Genomic DNA, 20,367 nt, shown 5'->3' with positions numbered 1-20,367 from the left:
GACCTCTCTGCCCTCCGAAAGCCCAAGGCAGCTCCTGTGAGTGCTACATGTTGGCCATGAGTACCTCCTGCTTTGCACTGCACATGGAATAGTGGTTAAGAGTTCAGACCGACAGATACACATTGTGACGTATAAAACATAAAAACAAGGACCTACTGTATAGCCCAGGGAACTATACTCAATATCTTGTAATAACTTATAATGGAAAAAAAAGAGTTCAGACTGGCTGTGTGACCTTAGGTAATTTACTTAACCTCTCTGTGCCTCACTTTCTTAGTGAAATAGGATAACAGGACCTACCGTGAGAAGTGAGACAGTGAAGGTTGGAAGAGCTTAGTAAGTCAGAGATATTACTATTAGTTATCTTTTCATTCATTTGTGCAAGTTATCAGTCTGGTGACCACCTACTATGTGCCAGACACCAATGTTAGACGCTGGGGAACTTGGTGAATGAGCCACAATACGCGAGGGAGACATAACCTCATACCCTAAATTCCTGATCACATTTTAAACTCGAGAGCTAAAGACACGGCCTGACTGGCACAGTGCCAAGCACACAGCAAGTATTTATTAAATGCTTGCTGAATGCATGCTTGAACGAATGAGTACACCATCTGTGAATGAATGATCAGTGCAGGTATAGCCAGGGATACAGGGATGGAAACTTCAGGGCCAGTCCCTTATGACGTCTGCCCTCCATTGTTTGAGCTAATGGAGGAAGCAGAGACTATAGCCTGCGTGCCCTCCCTCCTCAGGCTGTTAGGAAGTTGGGGCAGGTGTCTGGGCTGCCTTTCCCATGTGCTCCCACAGCGCCCTCTGCTGCGTCTACCAAAGCATGCTTCACTCTCCTTGAGACCAAGGATCTCAGACACAAGCTTGCAAAACAAGGGACCTGGAGGAAATCCGTGAAACTGGGCCTGGGAACACCAATGGTACCACCAGAAGCATGACTTGTGGCAACTGACATGGGGCCTCGGGGTTGGGGACACTAGAAAGTGGTGAGGACTGGGACAAATGTGAGAATTCCTCACTTGAAGGGACGGCTGGCACTCAGCCTCAGGTGAAGTCAGCGGCCTGGGAAAGTGGACCAGGTGTCAGTGGACCTCCCAGAGGTCCGGGAAATCTGAATTTTGACATGAGAACTCCTGCTTATAAAATTTGCCCAAATACATGTATGTATATGTACGACTGAAACACTATGCTGTACACCAGAAATTGACACATTGTAAACTGACTATACTTCAATGAAAAAAAGATTGTCAACTCACTTTAAAAGCAAATAAAAACATTAACAATGAAGAACCATGTGTGCTGAACAAAGCATGGCTGCAGGCCAAAGCTCTTGGCTTTCAGGCCTGTCGCCTCTGCTCTGCTGAGGCTCCTCCAGCCCAGGACTCACCTCTGCAGTCCTAAAACTAGCAAGTGCCCAGCTTGGCGGGTGTTGGATGAACACATGTTGAATTAATAAATGCAGAAGTGTGCGAATAAACGAAGAAATGAGTGAGCGTGAAATACACACTGGTCTGTTTGTTGCCCTGTGACTTTGTGCAGAGGCGCCGACTGTGACCATATAGTGTTGATTAGGGTGAAAAGTAAATGGGGAGGGTGAGGAGAACAGGGTCAGGGGCCCCGACCCACCCAGCCCCTTTCACTGTCAGTCAAAGCCAGAGGCTGGAATGAAAGGCGTTGGGGAGTGAGGTCTTCTCCTTGGGGAAACTCGGAGCCTCCTGTAATTAGGGCAATTTTCCCGGTCCGGACAGCGGCTCTGGAGAGTGCCACTGGGAGACAAGGGAACAGTTTCCTTGGCTGCATTAAAAACAAGCAAGCGGACAAGTAAGCAGGCAGAAGCTCCAAAGCTCCAGTCGCACCCGTGTGCTCCGTCCCCGTGCCCAGGACCAGCAGCAGTCTGTGTCTGCCCTCTCGGCCGCGCTGCCCCGTCTGAACACTCCCTGACTCCCCCGGCTGTCTTCACTCTTAATCCTTGTGAGTTCTGGGAAATTCACCTCCCACATCGACAAACCCGGTGTTCCTTTTCTGTTCCCTGGCTCCTGGTTTCCCGTCCTCTCTTGTCTCTTGCGGGACCTGGTTTTTGTTCTCAGTTTGTCCCTGAGCCTTCCAGAAATTCCTGGCTAGCTCCCTGTGGGCTTCCTCTGCCTCACGGGAATCCCTCCGAAATATACCGTCCTTCATAGAAAATAAAGGGCTTTCACATACATCACCGAGTTGCATTCTAAGGGCTGGTCTTTGGGTCCACCTCCCCACTAGATTCTTTTTCCCAGTTTATTTCCCTCATTAGGTTATTAACTCCTTGAGAGCCAGGACCTCTTGCTTACTCCTCCCTGGATGATAAACGGCATCTGAGAAACTCCTGGTAAACAGTAGCAGAATAATATGTGACTGACTTGGTTTTGATGGAAACCATACTCAGAAGATGATCATTTCCTGTAATTAAGAAGTTGTGCAGCACGGGAGAGTGCAGAGAAGGGGAAAAAGGAAGTAGGAAGAAGACGCGGAGGTGGGGGAGATTGCGTGGGTGAACGGCGGCTCTGGGATTATCAGAGTGAGTGCTGCCCCCTTGTGGCCAATCTGCATCAGGACAGCCTGTGGCAGTCCCTGGGCACCGATTCTTAACGTTTTGGTTCTCAAGACATTTTCACGCTTGGAAAACAGTACTGAGTACCGAAAAGAGTTTTTGTTTCTGTGGATTACATTTATTAATATTTACAATATTAGAAATTTTAAAATTTAAAATTCTTATTAATTCACTTAAAATAGTAATAGCCAATCCATTGTATATTAATATATTTTTTAAAGTAAAAAAAAATTATATTTCCCCCCAAAAAGGCTAGTGAGAAGAATGTAATTTTTTACATCTTTCACAGCTCTTTAATGTATGCCTGACAAGAAGGCAGCTGGACTCCCCCACCTACCTCTGTATTCCACAGATAAGTGGTTGGGAAGGGGAGAAATACGTTAGTAGTCTTTAAAAATTGTTGTGTGTATTCTTGGATAATTTACCAAAACTCAACAAATGGAGGCTTCATAAAGGTGAGGTGCAATCTAGAACCTGAAACCATATCAATGAACTTTTTTTAAATTGAAGTATAGTCAGTTTACAATGTGTCAGTTTCTGGTGTACAGCATAATGTTTCAGTCATACAGATACATGCATATATTCCTTTTCATTATAGGTTTCTACACGATATCAAATATAGTTCCCTGTGCTATACAGTAGGACCTTGTTGTTTACCTATTTTATATATAGTAGATAGTATCTGCAAATCTCAGTGCTTAATTTACCCCTTCCACTCCCTTCCCCCCTTTGTGAATAAGTTCATTTGTGTCTTTTTTTTAGATTCCACATATAAGTGATATCATATGGTATTATTCTTTCTCTGACTTATTTCACTTAGAATGATGATCTCTAGGTCCATCCATGTTGCTGCAAATGGCATTATTTCATTCTTTTTTATGGCTGAGTTGTATTCCATTGTCTATATATACCACAACTTCTTTAGCTAGTCATTTGCCGATGGACATTTAGGTTGCTTCCATGTCTTGGCTATTGTAAATAGTGCTGCTGTGAATATTGGGGTGCATGCATCTTTTTAAATTAAGGTTCCCTCCTGATCGATGCCCAGGAGTGGGCTTGCTGGATCATAAGGTAAGTCTATTTTTAGTTTTTTTGAGGAATTTCCATACTGTTTTCCATAATGGCTGCACCATCAATGAATTCTTTGTTACATTAGAATCCATTGGCCTATCATGGAACTTGAATGGATCTTGTATGGTTTTGTAACTGACTATATGGGTCATTTGGAAAACATCAATTCACTGACTTATCTGCATCTTCCAAATGCTGACACATTTCATTGTCTAATATGATACACATACATAAAGTCACATTTATTAATATCACCACCGAACTCATCAGAAAAATCTTTAAGTGTTGGGAGACTGTCAAACTCATGATGGCAGACACAGAATTTTCAAATCCTAGTTTTTCTTGAAAGTCCCAACTTTATTACACGAACACATCCTGTTGGTTGTTCTCCTTGCAGTAAAACTTTCACTCTGTTCATTTCCTAGAGAATATCTGCCTTATATAGCCTAGAATGAATATCCATAGTTTAGCTGTTATTTGTTCTTTCAGGTAAAAATGGTGTTTTATGAGAAAAGTGGCTAGTTCAACTCACCTCTTAATCACACAAGTGCTTTTCCTGGAGACAATCATGGTTGAGATTTAATACAATAAATAATTTTCACTTCTTCATCAAGAAGCATTTTCAAGTGAAACTATTTATTTTTTTATGTTTTTTTCAGTTTGAAAGAATACCTGGCGAGGAACACACTGACTGCCGGTGCAGTTTGCTGCCACCGCCTTGGCTCTGGCTAAGATCCTGACAGTCCTTACCTACTGTGGTTTTGTGCCACCAGTGTAAATATCAGCGCCCTGGGGAGGGGGACCTGAGGATTCTTGGTTGGTGGGAGGGAGGCTTCCCGTGGTGGGCGGTTCAGGGTATATTATTCTGGAAATAGTTTTGCCCTCAAGGAGCGCCTGCAGGGTCTCAGGGCCTCCCAGGTTTGAGAACAATGGCCTTGGGCAATGCCATCCTTAAAGCAGCCTGTGTGCCCGCCTGCATTTCTTTTTCCTTTCTTCTTTTCCACGGGAGGCCTCTCAGAAGCAGCCAGGCTGAAGCGGGGCCTCTTGGCCCCGGGGGAGGAGTGAGGCGGGGACCCTCAGGAAGGGAGCTGCTCTAGTGGAGAGAGGCGAGGGCGGGCAGGGGAGGGCGACCAGGGCCGGGCTGCTCAGAACTTAGTGGGTCCTGTTCGGATTTTGGTCCTAAGTGCACAGACCCAGAGAGCAGGGCCCGCCTGCTTCGCTCTCCAGAACAGGGGTTTGCCTCAGGGAGCCCCTCTGCCTGTTAGTCCCTAAGAATTTGTTGGTCTTGGGCTGACCAGGCTCTACCTGCTCCCCCTCCTCTCTTAGGCGGCCACCACCCAGTCCCTCCTCCGGTTCGCCCCCCAGCCCCTCCGTGAGGGGAACCGAGCTCCTCAGCCCCCTCACTTGACGCCCGCCCGGGGAGCGGCCCGCAGGCCTCACTGACAGATTCCGCGCTGGTCCGAGCGGAGACAGCAGGGCCTGGGAAACCCCGCAGCAGGTTCGGGGAAACTCAGGGCCCTGCAGTCCCCGCCCCCAGGCTACTGCTCCCCACCCCCTCATCTGTCTGCAGGCCTGCTCCCCCGCACCCCTGGCCCAGGCCCCTGCTCTCCATCCTCCCAGCCCCGGGCCTGGGTGGCTCGGCTCAGGAGGAGAGCAGGCTCATTCGAGGGGCCCTTTCCAGGAAGCTATTCTGTCCCCCCAGGGCGACTCTGCAGCTCCGCCAAGGGCAGCTGGCCTGGATTTGGGGCATTCCCTCAGCAGTCTCAGGAGGCTGCCCCACCCACCGGGGGCTGGGAGCCCCTGCAGGTGCCCGGGGAGACACATGACCCACTGCACTGGTGGAAAGCGGCTCGTGGGGTTTCCTCCGTGGAGATGCAAGAGGTCTGGCGGCCAGAGCCACAGACTGCGGGGCCTGGTAGGGGTAGGGGTGACTGTGCCCTCTGCGCTGAGAGTGGCTGAGGGGCTGGGACGTCTCGGTCTGTGGGAGGCTTCCTGGGTGGGTGACTGAGGCTGAGGTGCGGGTGGTGGGTGAATGGCCGAGTTGGCCACTGGGCTGGAAGAAGTTCTAGTAATGAGGACGCAGTGTGTGCTGCCTCCTGGAATGCACTTTTCTATCTCTCTGCCCCCATCCTGCCCCTGCTGGTGAGCCTGGTGGTGGGGATTGGGGGGGGGGGGACTGGGGGGGAGGCAAGGTGTTGGTGAGTGACCTCCAGCCACAGCCTTCAGACCCCTGGAGCAGATCTGTCCCCACCGGCAGGAAGTTCCCAGAGGTCAGGACACGACCCCCAGGTCCCCAGGTTGGCCGGGCTTCCAGGAAGCTGGGGATGAGGAAGCAGCTCAGCGAGCCTTGGGCAACCGCGTCCTTTCCCAGGGAGGAGGCAGCTGGGCTGATTCACAGGGCGGCGCCCCTGCGGTCAGCACCCGTCTGGTCTCACCTGAGTTCATCTCGGCGCTGTGCACTGTGCCCAGAGCGGCTCAGAGCCTCAGAACCTCAGAGCCTCATAGCCCTGCCCTCCTCCTCCTCTCCTCCTTTTGTTAGGGCTCCTGGCCTTTTCCTTTCTCTCTGGAAAGCCGGGCCGGATGCTCCTTTCCCGGGGAGGGAGTGCCCTCTAGCGGACGGAGAGTGAGGCCGCAGGAGGCGGCAGCTGGAGGAGGAGGGCGGGGCCAGAGGCCGAGACTGAAAGGGAGGCGCCGGCAGCCGATGAGGGGTGAGCCTCCTGCAGCCTGACCCGTGGGGCTAGGACAGCAGGGACCCACAGGTATTTCTGAGTGTGCGTGTGAGTGCGTTTCTTCTTGAGAAGCCCTCTCCCAGCGGAGGGACTGTCAGTGTAAAAGGTTAACATGGTGCAGAAAGTTCCCCTGATCTCCCCTCTTGAATTCTTCTTCCAAGCAAGAAAACGTTCTCTATCCTAAATTCTTCTAAGTGGGTTTGGTTCTATCACTCCTGGATCTTTCTTGCCAAGGCTGTGGGTCCCAGGCTTACCTCTACCAAATTTCTCCCTTTTCTGTCTAACCTGGAAGCCCCATCCATTATGTCTCACTTGTCTCCTGTTGTAATAGTTCGTCTTCATTTTAAGTCTAGAGATTGCACAGCAAGCGGTGTGAGCCGTTGTGTCTGCAGCCTGTCCTGCCTGCTCAGTGTTTGCAGTTGGGGTCGGGGTAGGAGACACCACTGGCTCCTGCTCTGGCATGGTCAGGGGCTGGGCTCAAGCCTGGCAATTCCAGCTGTATGATGTGATAAGCTCGGGACAGTGTTCATCACATTAACACTCATGTTTGGGACACACCATGATCAAGCAACCAGGGTCTCCACCTCCTGTTGTTCAGAATTGATTTCTGGTTTCTAAGTACCTCTGCCAGAGGCCAGCTCCTTTCCTGGGAGGCCAGCCTACAGAGCTTCCATCTTGGGCAAGTTAATCCTGGCCTCTCATTTGGCCAGCGAGGGAGGCTGAACACTCTTCCGTGTGCTCCTTAGGTGCCTGCCCTCCTCTGGGATGGGCTCATTTGTTGTCAGTACACAGTTTTCCTGAATGAATGGATTCCTGGGTGTTATTCGCCAAGAGATTGCTGGCTGGGATACAGGAAACTCCTATATGTTTGTCTAAAACTGAGAGTCTAAACATTTTCCAACTGGGAACTACTGATTATAAAAACTCTGGAGGGCAATGATCTACCCCCATTTTATCTCAAACCTCCCTCTATAATTTCTCTGTAAAATAATTGGGAGAAAAGTTGATGTTTTCGTCTATATCTCCAAGAGCTGATATTTCATTTGGATTGAGCACAAGTAAGCAATTCATTTCTGCCTGGGAGAGCAGAAGATTCCTACAGCTGGAAAGGACCCTAATGATCCTGGAGTTTCACCTCTTGGGGCCTCACTGAGAATCTCCGCAGATTGTGGAGAAGTTCCAGGTGGAAGTTCCTGGGTATGAATCCTGATCCGCCCCTTCTGGTTGGGTAACTCTGGGTGAGTGGCTTCAACTCTCTGAAGTCCCATTTCCTGATGTTGAGTCCAGGTCTCGTGGGTCATTGTAAGGATACTTAATTAAGTAACTGTGAAGCCCTCAGCGAATACTTGGAATGGAGGATGTGATCAGTAAGTGGTAGCCGCTGTTATTATTACTGTACTCACTCAAGAAGAAGTTCGGTGAGCATCTGTCAGGGACCTTTCAGGATGGAGGACCGAACTGGATGCTCTGACTGTCAATAGTGCTGCCCCCAAGTAGTTCACTTCTTTTGAGCCTCAGTGTTCGCACCTGAAATAAAAAGTAGGGATAAGAATGTCTTACAGGAATTTTGTAAGGATTAAATATAAAATTGCAGCACTGGGTGTAAAAATATCTGCACAGGTTTGTTCATAACAGCTACTAAAGGATTTTAGAAATTGTTATTATCTGCGCTGGAAGGTTGAGGATGAGGCCCTGGGCTCCCAGGAGGGACCAGGAGTTCCCAGGGTGATAGGAGGCTGGTGAGGGTGGTGGCTAGACAAGGGTGTTAGCACCCTCACCTTTGCTGAGTACGTGCTGGGGACCCTGAGAAGCCTCGCCAGGTGCTGGTCCCCAGTCTGGTGAAGAGGCAGATGGGGCCCATGCAGTGGGGTGAGGGCCCCGTCTGAAGAGCGAGCATGGTCGGCTTAACTGTCGGTGTCTCTCACAGGGCTGTGGCCCACACTCCCCGTCGGCGTCCTGGGTCCAGTGAGGATGCTGCGGTGGCTTCTCATCTTCTCTGCTCTGGATCTTGGGGCCTGGGGTGAGTTTTCTTTCGTGAGGTCAGAAGTGCTTTTGGAATCTGCTTCAGACGGTTTCATTTGTTAATCATCCTCTCTCGGTCCTCATGCCACCCCACCAGCTGTGTTCCCCTTCAGAGCGTGGCTCAGGTGCCCCCTCCCCTGCTAAGATGGGCTCCAGTCCTCAGCAGCCTCCCCAGCCGGCCCAGCTCACCTTGACCTCAGTGTCGTGGGCATGGATTCGCTCCTGATCATTCCGCAGGAGAGAAGAGTCTCAGAACCATGGGAGAGACCCTTAACAACCTCCCTGTTTTAGAGAAACAGGCCACATTGTGGCAGTGACTTGCCCAAGGTCATCTGACCACCTTGGGGGCGGCTGCAGAATGTCACGGTTATGAACACAGCTCTGGGGGCAGACAGCCTGCGTTGGAATCCAAGTCTGTAGCTTCAAACCACATTGTCTTAGGCGAGTAACTTAACCTTTCTGAGCCTCAGTTTCTCATTTGTATAGAAGGAGTGGTCGTTTTGCTTGGCTTATCTCATAAAGTTGTTTCAAGCCACAGATCTGAGAGGGCCCTTGAAGATGTCTTGTAAATTACAGAGCTAGCCTGTGGGAGGCGATGTTGGTGACGTTGAGGGTTCTAGTGGCTCTGGCTCCCGTGACCTCTGGTACTGAATAGGCAGAGGGGGATAAGCCACGCTGGTGATGATTAATCTTCAGTTAATACTATCTAAAAGGGAGGGCAGGCACCACAATCTGCAATTTTCTGTATTTCAAGAACCTTGTCTGGACCAATAGGCGCTTAATATATGTGTGCATGTTAACATGACGGTGAGCACCTTGGTACCTGACAGTCTGATCTATTAATAAGGCTGAGGTGAACTGGGAAAGGCAGAGCCGCTCAGGTGAGGAGGCAGGAGAGAGTGCGTTGAGCCTGAAATGGGGTAGGGAGGGAGGCCTGGCGAGGGTGGGAAGGGGGAAGGCCTCCCTGGGGCTGATGTGAGAGGCAGAGACAAGCTGAGGCCAGACACATCCGTGGTTCTCCTCTGCGCTGTTCCCCAAAGGAAGTCAGGTGACTTGGGGGAGCCGAGAGGCCTTGAACTGTAGGGTGGGGATGTTGAGCCACGCTTCTGAGCTGGTCCGGGCGCTGCCCGGGGCCCCACACCGAGTGCAGTGTTCCTCCGTAGGGGGGTCCCCACGGTTGCCCTGGAATGAAGCCCAAGCCAGAGGGCTGTCAGAGGGCCTTTGGGACCCGGTTGTTGGCATCTCACAGCTCATTCGCAAGAGTCACAACGGTGAGGTGGTTTAGGGGTCGCCTGGGGCTTCTTAGCGGGCCAGACATGTTTCCCAGGACGTCATTATGGCTGGGCTGGGTGGGTGGGGCGGAACCCCAAGAGGGGCGTCTGCCAGCTACTCCCACGGGCTGTCCTGAGTCCTTAGGCAGAGGTGGGTTCCAGGAAGGAGCAAAAACCCAAGGAGAAAAGACGAGGGCCCTATCCTTGGCTCTCAGTAGCGGGGTGCAGACACTGCATTCCTCAGAGAGCTCCCGGGAGCGCCCAGGTGAGGACAGTGAGGGAACCCTTGGGGTGCTGGTCCTGGGTGGGGCTCTCAGCCCTGCTCACGGTGAGACTTCATCTGAAAGAGGGAGACCCGATGTTCATGGGACTTCCTGTGGGCTCTGGCCAGGAAGCCCCGGGTTTGAGGAGGGCGGAAGAGCTTTCTCAGAGCCGTGTTCTCAAGGCACGGCTGATGGAAGACAGTCAGACACAGGGGCAAATGCCAGTGAGGACCATGCGTCCCAGGGCATCCATGCTGAGATGCTCCTGGAGAAGTCAGCTCAGAGCCCTGGGGTGGGGCGTGGGGTGTTGCTGGGGCTGCTTTCTGAAGGTGGGCGCATGAAGCAGGCCAGAGAGGAGGTGAGGATGGGAAATGCGCTCCAGGAAAGTCCAAGGAGGAAGTGTTTGGAGAACAAGGCAACTTGGTTTCCTAGGCTGAATTCAGGGTCTGCAAGGGGATTTGTTTTAGCCCAAGTGGGATGGGGAGATGCGGAGTGGAGGCTGTGGTGGTGAAGGCCTCCTCCCAGGGCCTCTCCCACCGCAGAGGACTCAGGGCGGCGTGGACAGCCTGTGGAGGGAGTGCCACCCCGCCATCCTCCCCCCACCGCTGCAGGTGCGCCCACCATTGTCTCCCGCGAGGAGTGGGGGGCGAGATCCCTGACCTGCAAAGCACGGCTGACCCTGCCTGTGGCCTACGTCATCACGGACCAGATGGCAGGGATGGAGTGCCAGGGGCCGAACTCGTGTGGCCAGAAGCTGCAGGGCCTTTAGTCCCACTCCGTCTACACCAAAGGCTGGTGTGATGTGGCTTACAAGTAAGAGGCTGGTGGGGACTCTGCAGCCCACATCCATATTACCCCTCGGAGGGGGCCTCTCACTTCCCATCCTCTGTTTTCCTTAATTTCCTGTCCATTTTGCTTTTCTAATGAAGAAAAAAATGTTAATACAAACACAATCCAAAACCCCCCAGGGGTCAAGAGGAGGGTGGCTCGGAGCCATTTATTCAGATGTGGTCGGGGCTGCTGGGGGCTCCCGGAGCTGGAAGAACAGTGCAGTTTACAAAGGTCTTTTCAAGCGTTACTCAAGAGGCTTCCCCAGCCATTCTGACAGATGGGCAGGAGAAATACTGCCACCCGTTTCCCAGATGAGAACGAGGAAGTTAGTGCTCAAAGTCACACAGCGATAGGCCTGGGCCCAGAGCTGTTCCCAGACTGCCTGCTGGTCCTGCCCTGTCCCACCCCCAACACCGACAGGGCTTTTACCCTGAGCAGGGTCTCCACCGGGTACCTTGAAGGGCCTTCGCACAGTGAGACTGGGCTCCCACAGGAGGAGTCCCACTGGGGATGCGGGGGGAGGGCCCGGGTTAAAGCAAGTGTGAGGCAGGGAGGTGCTTCTGCTGTGTTTTGAGTGCCCACTCTGAGGGTTATCAGTGGAGTGGAGGCCCGGCATCTCCCCTTTTCCCTCTGTAGATGAGGATACACATGCATTTGTAGAAGAGAAAGAGAGAGTGGGAATGGTGCTTCCCTCTGAATTCTAAAGACAAACATAAATGCTTTCTTTTTTTAAAGTTTTTATTGGAGGGAAGGGGAAGGGAGGTAATTAGACTTGTTTGTTTAATTTTTAGAGGAGGGACTGGGGATTGAACCCAGGACTTCCTGCATGCTAAGCATGCGCTCTACCACTTGAGCTACACCCTCACCCAAGGAACACTTTCTGAATTATCCACTTTGGAAGAGATAACCTGTGTCTTCTTATTTATTTATTTTTAGCTGCAAATAAGAGTCCCTGGGGACTAGGGTGGGGGCGTCTTCCCGCCCATCCTCTGTGGATGCTGTGTTCACTACAACTCAGCTGCTGTCCCCACCACTAGTGCCCCCCCCCCCCGCCATTGTCACTGCTGTGTAGCCGACTTCAGCCATGGCATCTTGAAGTCATGTTTCTGCAGCGGCAGTTTGACACTCTCCGGTTTGCACCATGCAGCTGCTGCAGCCATAGGGACTAGTCACGTAGGACTGACCAAGGGCTGCAGGGGGACAGAGCAGCCTGTTGAAAGCCGGGGACATGCTGAGGCCCCCGCCGGGTCCTCAGGCCGAGGTCAGCGCAGGGTGGGAGGTCGGCCTGGCTCCACTGAGGGTCTTTGACACCTTAAGGGAAATGTTCTTCCTGTGCTCAGTTTGCTGTGGAAATTCATGGTCTATTAAAAGCTGAATACGGCAAGAGTTGTGGAAACAATTTTGAACACTGACTGGAAAGTGGAGGATGAGAAAGTTATAAAGAGGGGGAAAGAAAGGAAGACGGAGAACAAGAGAATAGATACGTTTGTTTTAAAGAATAAATTGAGAAAAGGAACATCCTAAACAAATTTCCATGATAAAGAAGAGCTTAGGAATTCCTACAGAGAAACTGAAGGAAAAAATCAACATAAAGGAGTTCCTGAATTCTGGCTGATTGTGTTCCAGGTTCAAGTACTTGGTCCTCTAATTTAATAACGTGATGAATTCTCATGCCCTTGAAAACTGTTGAACTAATGTTCTCAGGTTCTTAAGAGTCACACATTTGAAATCCACTTTGAACCAAGTGAATGTTTTTCAAGTGAGTTTCTGGGAAACGCAGGTAGGCTAAGTCACAGCAAAGTTACAGTATATTCCCGCATCTCTTGGAAGTCTAAAATGCATTGTCCACCTCCCTCCCACTGTTGTGTCATTGAAGCAGAGCATTTATGAGCCTCTAGAACACTTCTCCCCACTGAGGATGGGTGCGAGGTTTCCTGTTACAGGGGTTTGCCATTAAACCCGTGTTTCCTTGCCCGGCAGCTTCCTGGTTGGGAACGACGGCAGGGTGTATGAAGGTGTCGGCTGGAATGTCCAAGGCATGCACACCCAGGGCTACAACAACATCTCCCTGGGCCTCACCTTCTTTGGCAATGAGATAGGTACTGGACACCCCCACACCCTGGCTCCCCAGCCAGGGGGTTGTCTGCACTCTCTTCCTTCGTTCCCTAGTCTCGGCCCTCACGTCTTTTCAGCCTCCGTCACATTGTCCTCTCCGATATCTGCCCCTCCCTGGAAGCTCTATTTCTCCCTTGGATTCTGGGGCACAGCATGCTTTCCGTCCCCTCTCTCCTCTGGTCTGCGCTCCTGTGAGATTGCCGAGGCCACCACTGACACTGCTTGAGCTCACGGTGGTTGCCGTCTCTTCTGGAGTCTGAGGTTGACATTGAAGCTGGGACTGGCAGAGACAGAGGAACACGGCTTCTGTCTTCCTCCAGTGTCTCCCGTTGGTAGAACCCAAAGGGGAGGCCAGCAGGCAAGGAAGTCTGGGAAATGTAGTTTGCAGGTTTCCAGCCCCCTGCAAGACAGCGAGCTCAGAGCAGGAATGGAGTTGAGAGCTAATAGATAAGTAAGTGTCACCTGCCAGGATCCTCATCTGCCAACTGGGGGCTAGTAATAGTATTTATAAACGCAGAGGTTTTCCGTGAAAATTCCACGAGTTAATGGACGTAAAGAGCGTTTGCCACATGTCTGATTGTGGGAGCTGCTAGGTAAATGCTGTCACCTTTCTCACCATGCTAGGGCAGACCTGACTTGGTCTCTGCGTGTAGCTTTTACTGCCCTTGGGGCCTTCCACTTGGAGATGGAGTGGATAAGTAAAGTTTAGTTTGGCACTTGGAAGAAGTTACCAACTTCGCTTCTAAGAGCTGTGTGCAACTCCTTTCTTGCCCTGGGCCCTCTGTCCTGGCTACTGGCCCAGTTTCCTCTCTTCTCATCCATCAGTTCTTTAGGCTTCGGTGGTCATCTTATCCTCCCTCCAGATCTAGACCAGGTTGGCGTTTCCTGCTGACGGTTCTGTATTCCGTGTCATCCTTTCTCAGGTAGCAGTCCCAGCCCTGCTGCCTTATCAGCTGCAGAGGACCTGGTCTTCTATGCCATAAAGAAGGGTCAACTGTCACCCAGGTATATTCAGCCACTTCTCTTGAAAGAAGAGAGCTGCCTGGTCCCTCAACAGCCAGTGATGCCCAGAAAAGGTAAAGCCCCTCAGTCCTGCCTCACCCTCCTCCCAGTTACCACCCAGCCATGTTAGGGGATGCTTTTTTCTAGGGGCATTCACTGGCTTCTTGGAACAAGAGCATCTCATGCTGAGATCCGGAACATTCTGAGAGGGCACCTTCCTGGCCTCCTCTCCTTTCCATGAGAGCAAATTGGCTATGAAACCATTCTTGACATAAAAATATATATACACACATTTTCACTCAATCAGCAAATATTTACTGAATACCAGGCAGTCTTCTAGGTACTGAGGATACAGCTGTGAACAAAACTGCACACTTCAGGGGAGGAAGATAGAAAATGAAGAAATCAATGAGTAAAATATGTATGATGTCAGATGGCATGAAGGCCGTGGAGGAAAATGAAGCATGGAAATGGGGGGGGGGGTAAACACATGTACATATTTGTGTACACTACATGAATACACACACAGACATGCACATGATCTCTGTCTTGCTCTCTCTCACACACACACCACACTCCTCTTTCTAAATGCAAAAACCAGCCAACCTTCAGCATGACCATAGCACTGAGAAAAACCTGAGTTCAGATTACACTGACATGAATGTAAATATTCCAAGAAGCTGGGTAATAACAATCAGGCACTGTTTTGGAATGAACAAGCATCAACCCAAAACCAGGACAGTCACAAGTACTTCCAGCCATTTAACTCTCTCTGGCAGAGTGGACCTTTTCTTGGACTCAAGGGTATTTTTCATTAAGCTTTTTAAATTTGTAAATCTCTGATTCAAGTATTTCGTGCTTTTAGACAGGTGCTATGTTCAATCATGATAGATTTTTTAACATTTGTAGAGTTCTTTAGAGATTTCAAATGATCTCCACATTGATGAGATCAGCTCACGAGCCAGCTGATGTCTGCATATTGGCCCTGTTCCGTAAGTCCACACACCTGCATGTATTTGCAATGCATATTCAAGCATGTAGGTGTACTTTGTCTCTTGAACAAAATGGCCATCCCTCTGTACGATCAACAGTCCTTTCCCTCATGCTCATACGCTGGTTTCCATAGTTGTTATCAGACTGTAGATTTTTGCCTCTGCCTCTTAGCTCCAGCCACCTGACCCAGGCAATCCCTGTCCGACCTCAGAATCCCACAGAGTCCCACATGTTATATGTGCCAGTGGGTGCCAGGGGTTGGGGAGATGGAGGAGTAACCAGCTTGCCGTTGTGAGCTGGTCTACCAATGAGCCCAGGCGACTTCCCATCTCCTTGGTTTTTCACCTCATCACAGATTGCCCCAACATCGTCACCCGGTCCGCTTGGAAAGCCAGACAGACACACTGCCCTACAATGAGCCTCCCAGCCAAATATGTGATCATCATCCACACCGCGGGGGCGACCTGCAACGTATCCATGGACTGCCAGATCCATGTCCGGGACATACAGTCCTACCACATAGACGTGATGAACTTCTGCGACATTGGATACCAGTAAGCGGGATCAGTGGAAACTTGACCCTCCTTTTCTTCGGAGCTGTAGGAAGGGAGGCTCAGGGAGGGAGCCAGTATTCACTGAGCCCTTCCTTTGTGCCAGGTGCTTTACATGAGACATCATAGTTTTATTTGCACAAGACTCCGAACTGCGCATCCTTCAGGGCATAGCTGAGGGTTGGATATCTCCCCTGGGCATGTCCTCCATGAGTGTTTGGGAAGACTCTGGAAAGAAGCCATTAAAACAATAGCGATAAAGCAAGACTGTGAGACCCTTATGGAAGGCCATCGAATGGTTGTACCTTGTAAATGCAGTCCCTTCTAACCACCAAACCTGCTCTCTCTAATGTTGGAATCCTGCAATCCTCTGGTATTGTTCACTCCATTTTGTAGACACAGGAACTTTGAACCTCTCTGGACCTCTTTTGCCTCCTCTACTACAGCAGAGACAACAATGCCTTATCTATTTGAAGATATAGAGTGAAATAAAAGTGTTCTCGTTTGGTTCCTTTAATGTCAGGTCTATAATAAAGAAACATATTAAGCTAGTAGAATAGCAGAAGCTACTTGGAAGACGTCTTGGAATTTTCATAGCAGGGATTTTAGGGTTAGAGTATGATTAACTTTCAGTACTTCATCTGTGACGTCAATCACAACAGATTCTACGCAGTCTCAGATGGATTTGCTTTTGCATATGTCTTGTTCTGGGCTGGCTGCCTTTCTCCTCTTAACTCCCATTTTAAAAGCAGCCTTTGCAAACAAGAGGAAACTATTGCTAAAAATTTTGCAAGTTCCCACAGTCTCGCTATGGTTATTAAGCACAGATAATAGAGAATTGACTGTAATGTGGGAACTCCAAATGCAAAATGCCAGAAGCTGAGGGAATGTTAGTTTTCCTCTTCCATTCAGCCTTGGGGGACTTGCTGGATTCCTGTTCCTTGACTTTGGAAGCCTGCTACGGTGCCCCGCTCCCCCTCCAGCCTCTGAGCACAGCATCCCTTACTCCGGTGCTGACTGTAGTCAGTGTGGACACAGCACCCACTTACTCACTATTTTCTAACCTTTTAACCAGTATTTATTGGGTGTCTGCTATGTGCTTGGTGCTTGGCAATATGGATGTGGTTCTTTCCCTTGTGGAGTAGAGAGCGGGGATGGTGAGCTAGTAATGATAATTCAGAGTGCTGGGCCCTGTGACGGGTGAGGAACAGGACATGCCTGGGACGGACTCTAATAAGAATTGAGGGGACTGAATGGTGACAGGGCAGGGCTTCTGGAGGGAGAGGCATCCTAGCTGGGTTAAGGTGTGGAGGTAAGCCCGGCAAAGAAGGATGAGGAGTGTTCTGGGTAACGTACACACGGGGCCTGGAGTCTGCACAGAGCACATATAAAAGAAGCTTAACTCATACCTAAAAATAGATTCCAAAGAGGGGAATGGTGAGAAGTAAGGCTGGAGAGGCCGACAGGAGCCACATCACGAGGGGCTTTGGAACTGGTCCTGACAGATTGACTCTATATGAAAGGCAGCTGGAAGGTCATGCCCTATGAAAGGAATTGTGTTTTAGCAAGACCACTCCAGGTGCTGTTTTGTATTTGGAAGTAAGAGATATTCTGCCAGAGTTCAGTAGGTGTTCTGTGCAAATTGATCCGTCTACAGTTGTGACTTTTGGTGTCTTCGTGGGAGAGGGTGAGCTGGTGTCCTGCTCCTCCACCATCTTGGATTCTCCCCTCCAGGTGCTATTTTAAGGATGAATTGAAAGGAGGTAAAACTCTGAGCAGGGAGCTTTTGCAGTGATCCAGACAGCAGGTGGCAGAGACCTGGAGCAGCGTGGTAGCTGTCGGCAAAGAGAGGAGCGGAGGAATTTGAAGTAGGAGATACAACTGACAAGCTGTAACTGATGGCTGGATGGGGCTGGGAGGGGGGGAGGGAGGCATTCAGGACGATGCCCAACTTTCTGGCCCAGGAAACTGCAGAAGAAGGTGGGTTTGTTTGGGCATGTTGGCTTTTATAGATAGTAACTGAAGTTCTAGGACTGGTTGATTGTCCAGAAAGGATATGTTGAGTGAGAAGAGAGAGGGGGCGAGGCCAGAGTCCCAGGCGAGGAGCACCGCTTTAAAGAAAAGGAGGTGGGAAGACAGAGGGACCCAAGGGAGGGGGCAGAGTGGAGGGACAGCAGGACCCTGTGGGCTTGTGGGAGCCCCGGGAAGACAGCATGTCAAGAAGAGAGTGGCCAACAGGCCAGAGAGAACTGAGGTTTTCATTGTGCTAGTGTCGTCACATTGCAGGGGGTTGACTGTTATCATTGCTTGTCACTGTCTGTCTTCGTTTCTTGGGTTCAGGGACTGTGGTTGTTTTTTTGCTATTGTTTTTCTGTCTCTGTTCACATTGGCACATAAGATAATGGTATTAATAATAACAACAACAATAATAATAAATGGATGAAAGGATGAATTGATGATTAAAGGAGTGAATGAAGCCAATTCTCCTTCCCAGAGTAACTTTCTCCATTTTCCTTTGCCTGATCCTAGCTTCCTGGTGGGTCAGGACGGCAGTGTGTATGAAGGAGTTGGCTGGCATATCCAAGGCTCTCACACTTACGGCTACAACGATATTGGCCTAGGAATTGCCTTCATAGGCAACTTCGTAGGTAAGGGGTGAATGTGGGGCAGAGGGACTCTGGGCGGTGAAGTATTCTGTGAAGCTTCTGGGAAGCAGCGGGGACAAGATGCACTGTGGTGCCTGCCAGTGTCGGTGGGACTCGATACAGGTGGCAGGTCACCCCCCAGGAGTCCCTCTCAGGCAGAACAGTTTCCCCAAATCCACCCGTACCCATTCCAGCCCCATCTCTCCTTATAACCATACCCAGGGCAAGCGTAGAGCAAGAGAGAAAAAATCTTTTGTAAACTTTGTTGCTTTTATGGCTCTGTTGGCAAATGTAGCTTCTTCCTCGGTAACCATGGCAACAGGGTTGGGGAGCACCTTCTGTTACTGCTGAGAAGAGGTGGGTTGAGCTGCAGTTTTCTTCCAGAGCGGTTTTGAACTTTCTGGAAGAAGCACTGCAAGGAGGAATCGGGGAACACGATGACCTTGTTTTCCCTCTGTGCCTGGCTGCCGAAATTTATGTGAATTTGTTGGTTTTGGTGGTGGTGGTGGGGGCGGGGGACAGAAGGAGTCTGGATAGCAGTCTTTTTCTATCCCAAAGCAAGTGACCTTGAGACCCTAATGACTGATGGGCTAAATCTGTTTTGCAGAAAAGCCACCGAATGCCGCAGCCCTGGAGGCAGCCCAGAACCTGATCCGGTGTTCCGTGGTCAAGGGGCACCTGGTTCCCAACTACCTGCTGGTGGGGCACAGTGATGTGGTCAACGTTCTGTCTCCTGGCCGGGCTCTGTACAACATCATTAAGACTTGGCCTCATTTCAGACACTGAGGGAGCCCCTGCTCCTTCTCAGACCCTGGCTGCTGGGCCTCCTCCATCCTCACCCTCCATCCTGGCCCCACACCTGTGTCCCCTCCCTGCCAGCCCCACCCTGTCCCTCTGTCTCGGGTTAGGATGATCCTCTCCTGCCAGCATCCTCCAGAGTCCCCCAGGCCCTGTAGCGGGGCATTCCCAGCCCTCTGCGGCTGGCCCAGCCTTCCCCCTCCTCATCTTCCTCTCCCCTGGGCACCCCCTCCTCAGCCAGGTGAGACAACAGGGTGGCCCTGTGAGACTCTCGCTCAGCAGCCCCCAGCCTCACGGGTGACCCAGGTCAGTGTCCTGGCCCCCCTCTGCTCACACGCTGACTTGTCCGTATTTGGATGCAGCCCTGATTTCAGGGTGGTCATTGTTTACAGAGGTGTCTGTTCTCCCCACTGGCTTGTGAGGCTGTCCGGATTCGTTCATGTCTGTGTCCTCAGTTCTTCAGCCATGTCTGGAGTCCAGTAGGTGCTACAGATGTTTGTTGGAGAAATGGGTGAATAAATGGACGACTGGACCAAGCCCCTGCTCTCCTTTCCAATTTGCTAGCCACCCCCACCTTAGGGGAAGCCTTGCTGGGCGGCCCCTCATCCCCTCAGCATTCTCCCTGTCCCCTTCCCTCCCAGTGCCAGGCTCCGAGCTGGCATTGGTGGCTCCTCTGTAATGTTGCTCTGTCTCTAGGGCCCCATGTCCCCACCCTCCCAGAGCTCCCTGAGGGCAGGGGCTGTGTGCACACAAGCCTCTCGGTGCTGCTCCCTGGCCTGGCCTGGCCTGGCCTGGCCTGGCCTACTGGACATCGGGCCGAGTGTGGACCCCGAGCCCGGGGGCTCTGCTGCCCCGCCTTCTTGGGCTCCTCCTGCCCAGAGGGAAGCCCTGTCCTTTCGCTGGGGGAGGGGACGTGCAGCTGTTCACCAGCAGCATGTGAGCGGGCTCTTGTTCCTCCTGATCTGGAAACGAGGGGAGGAGGAAGACGGGGAGGGAAAAAGGGAAGGAGCCAGAAGTGTGGACTTTTCCCCCCATATACCTTCGGTATTCACACTGTGTCTTGACTTTCAAAGTGTTTCACATCTCTTGGAGCAAGACAGGTTCTAACAGCCTCACATTTTTATAGCTCTTTGTGCTTTTCAAAGACCGTCCCTCTGATCTCACTGGCTTCACTCTGTCCTCAGGCCACCTGGGCATGTAAGCAGGGGATGGGGTGGCTTTCTAGAGAGTCAAGTAGGCCCGGGTGGGTGGGGACTCAGGGCCTCTTGCCAGTGTACACAGCCCAGGGTAGGGGTGGGGAGGAGGGAGGCGGCCCCAGGAGGAGACCCCCTGGGCTGGGAGTCACTTGACCAGACCAGGCGCTCTGGCCAACCCAGTCCTTCCTCGGTGAGGGCTGGCCACAGATTTCCCTGAGGACCCTTCCCCAGCTCGCCGCGTGTGTTCCCTCTTCTGTTACAACATCGAGGGTGAGTTTACCAGCCCT

At 51.2% G+C, this 20,367-nt stretch overlaps 1 protein-coding gene across 1 annotated transcript; it reads left to right on the top strand.

The window, feature by feature from the left end:
* Positions 1 to 6,438: 6,438 nt before the first annotated feature.
* LOC105068224 (peptidoglycan recognition protein 3) lies at positions 6,439 to 19,421 on the top strand. The gene is given in 9 exon segments (XM_074349450.1): positions 6,439 to 7,631; positions 8,321 to 8,413; positions 9,579 to 9,686; positions 10,561 to 10,762; positions 12,761 to 12,879; positions 13,819 to 13,971; positions 15,246 to 15,444; positions 17,971 to 18,089; positions 18,694 to 19,421. Coding segments are annotated over 8 exon segments (1,128 nt in total). The 5' UTR covers positions 6,439 to 7,631; positions 8,321 to 8,364; the 3' UTR covers positions 18,873 to 19,421.
* The last annotated feature ends 946 nt before the right edge of the window (positions 19,422 to 20,367 follow it).

Source organism: Camelus bactrianus, chromosome 21, assembly GCF_048773025.1.
Source record: "Camelus bactrianus isolate YW-2024 breed Bactrian camel chromosome 21, ASM4877302v1, whole genome shotgun sequence".
In the NCBI taxonomy this organism is placed as follows: Eukaryota; Metazoa; Chordata; class Mammalia; order Artiodactyla; family Camelidae; genus Camelus; species Camelus bactrianus.
This window is presented reverse-complemented; position numbering and strand designations above follow the sequence as displayed.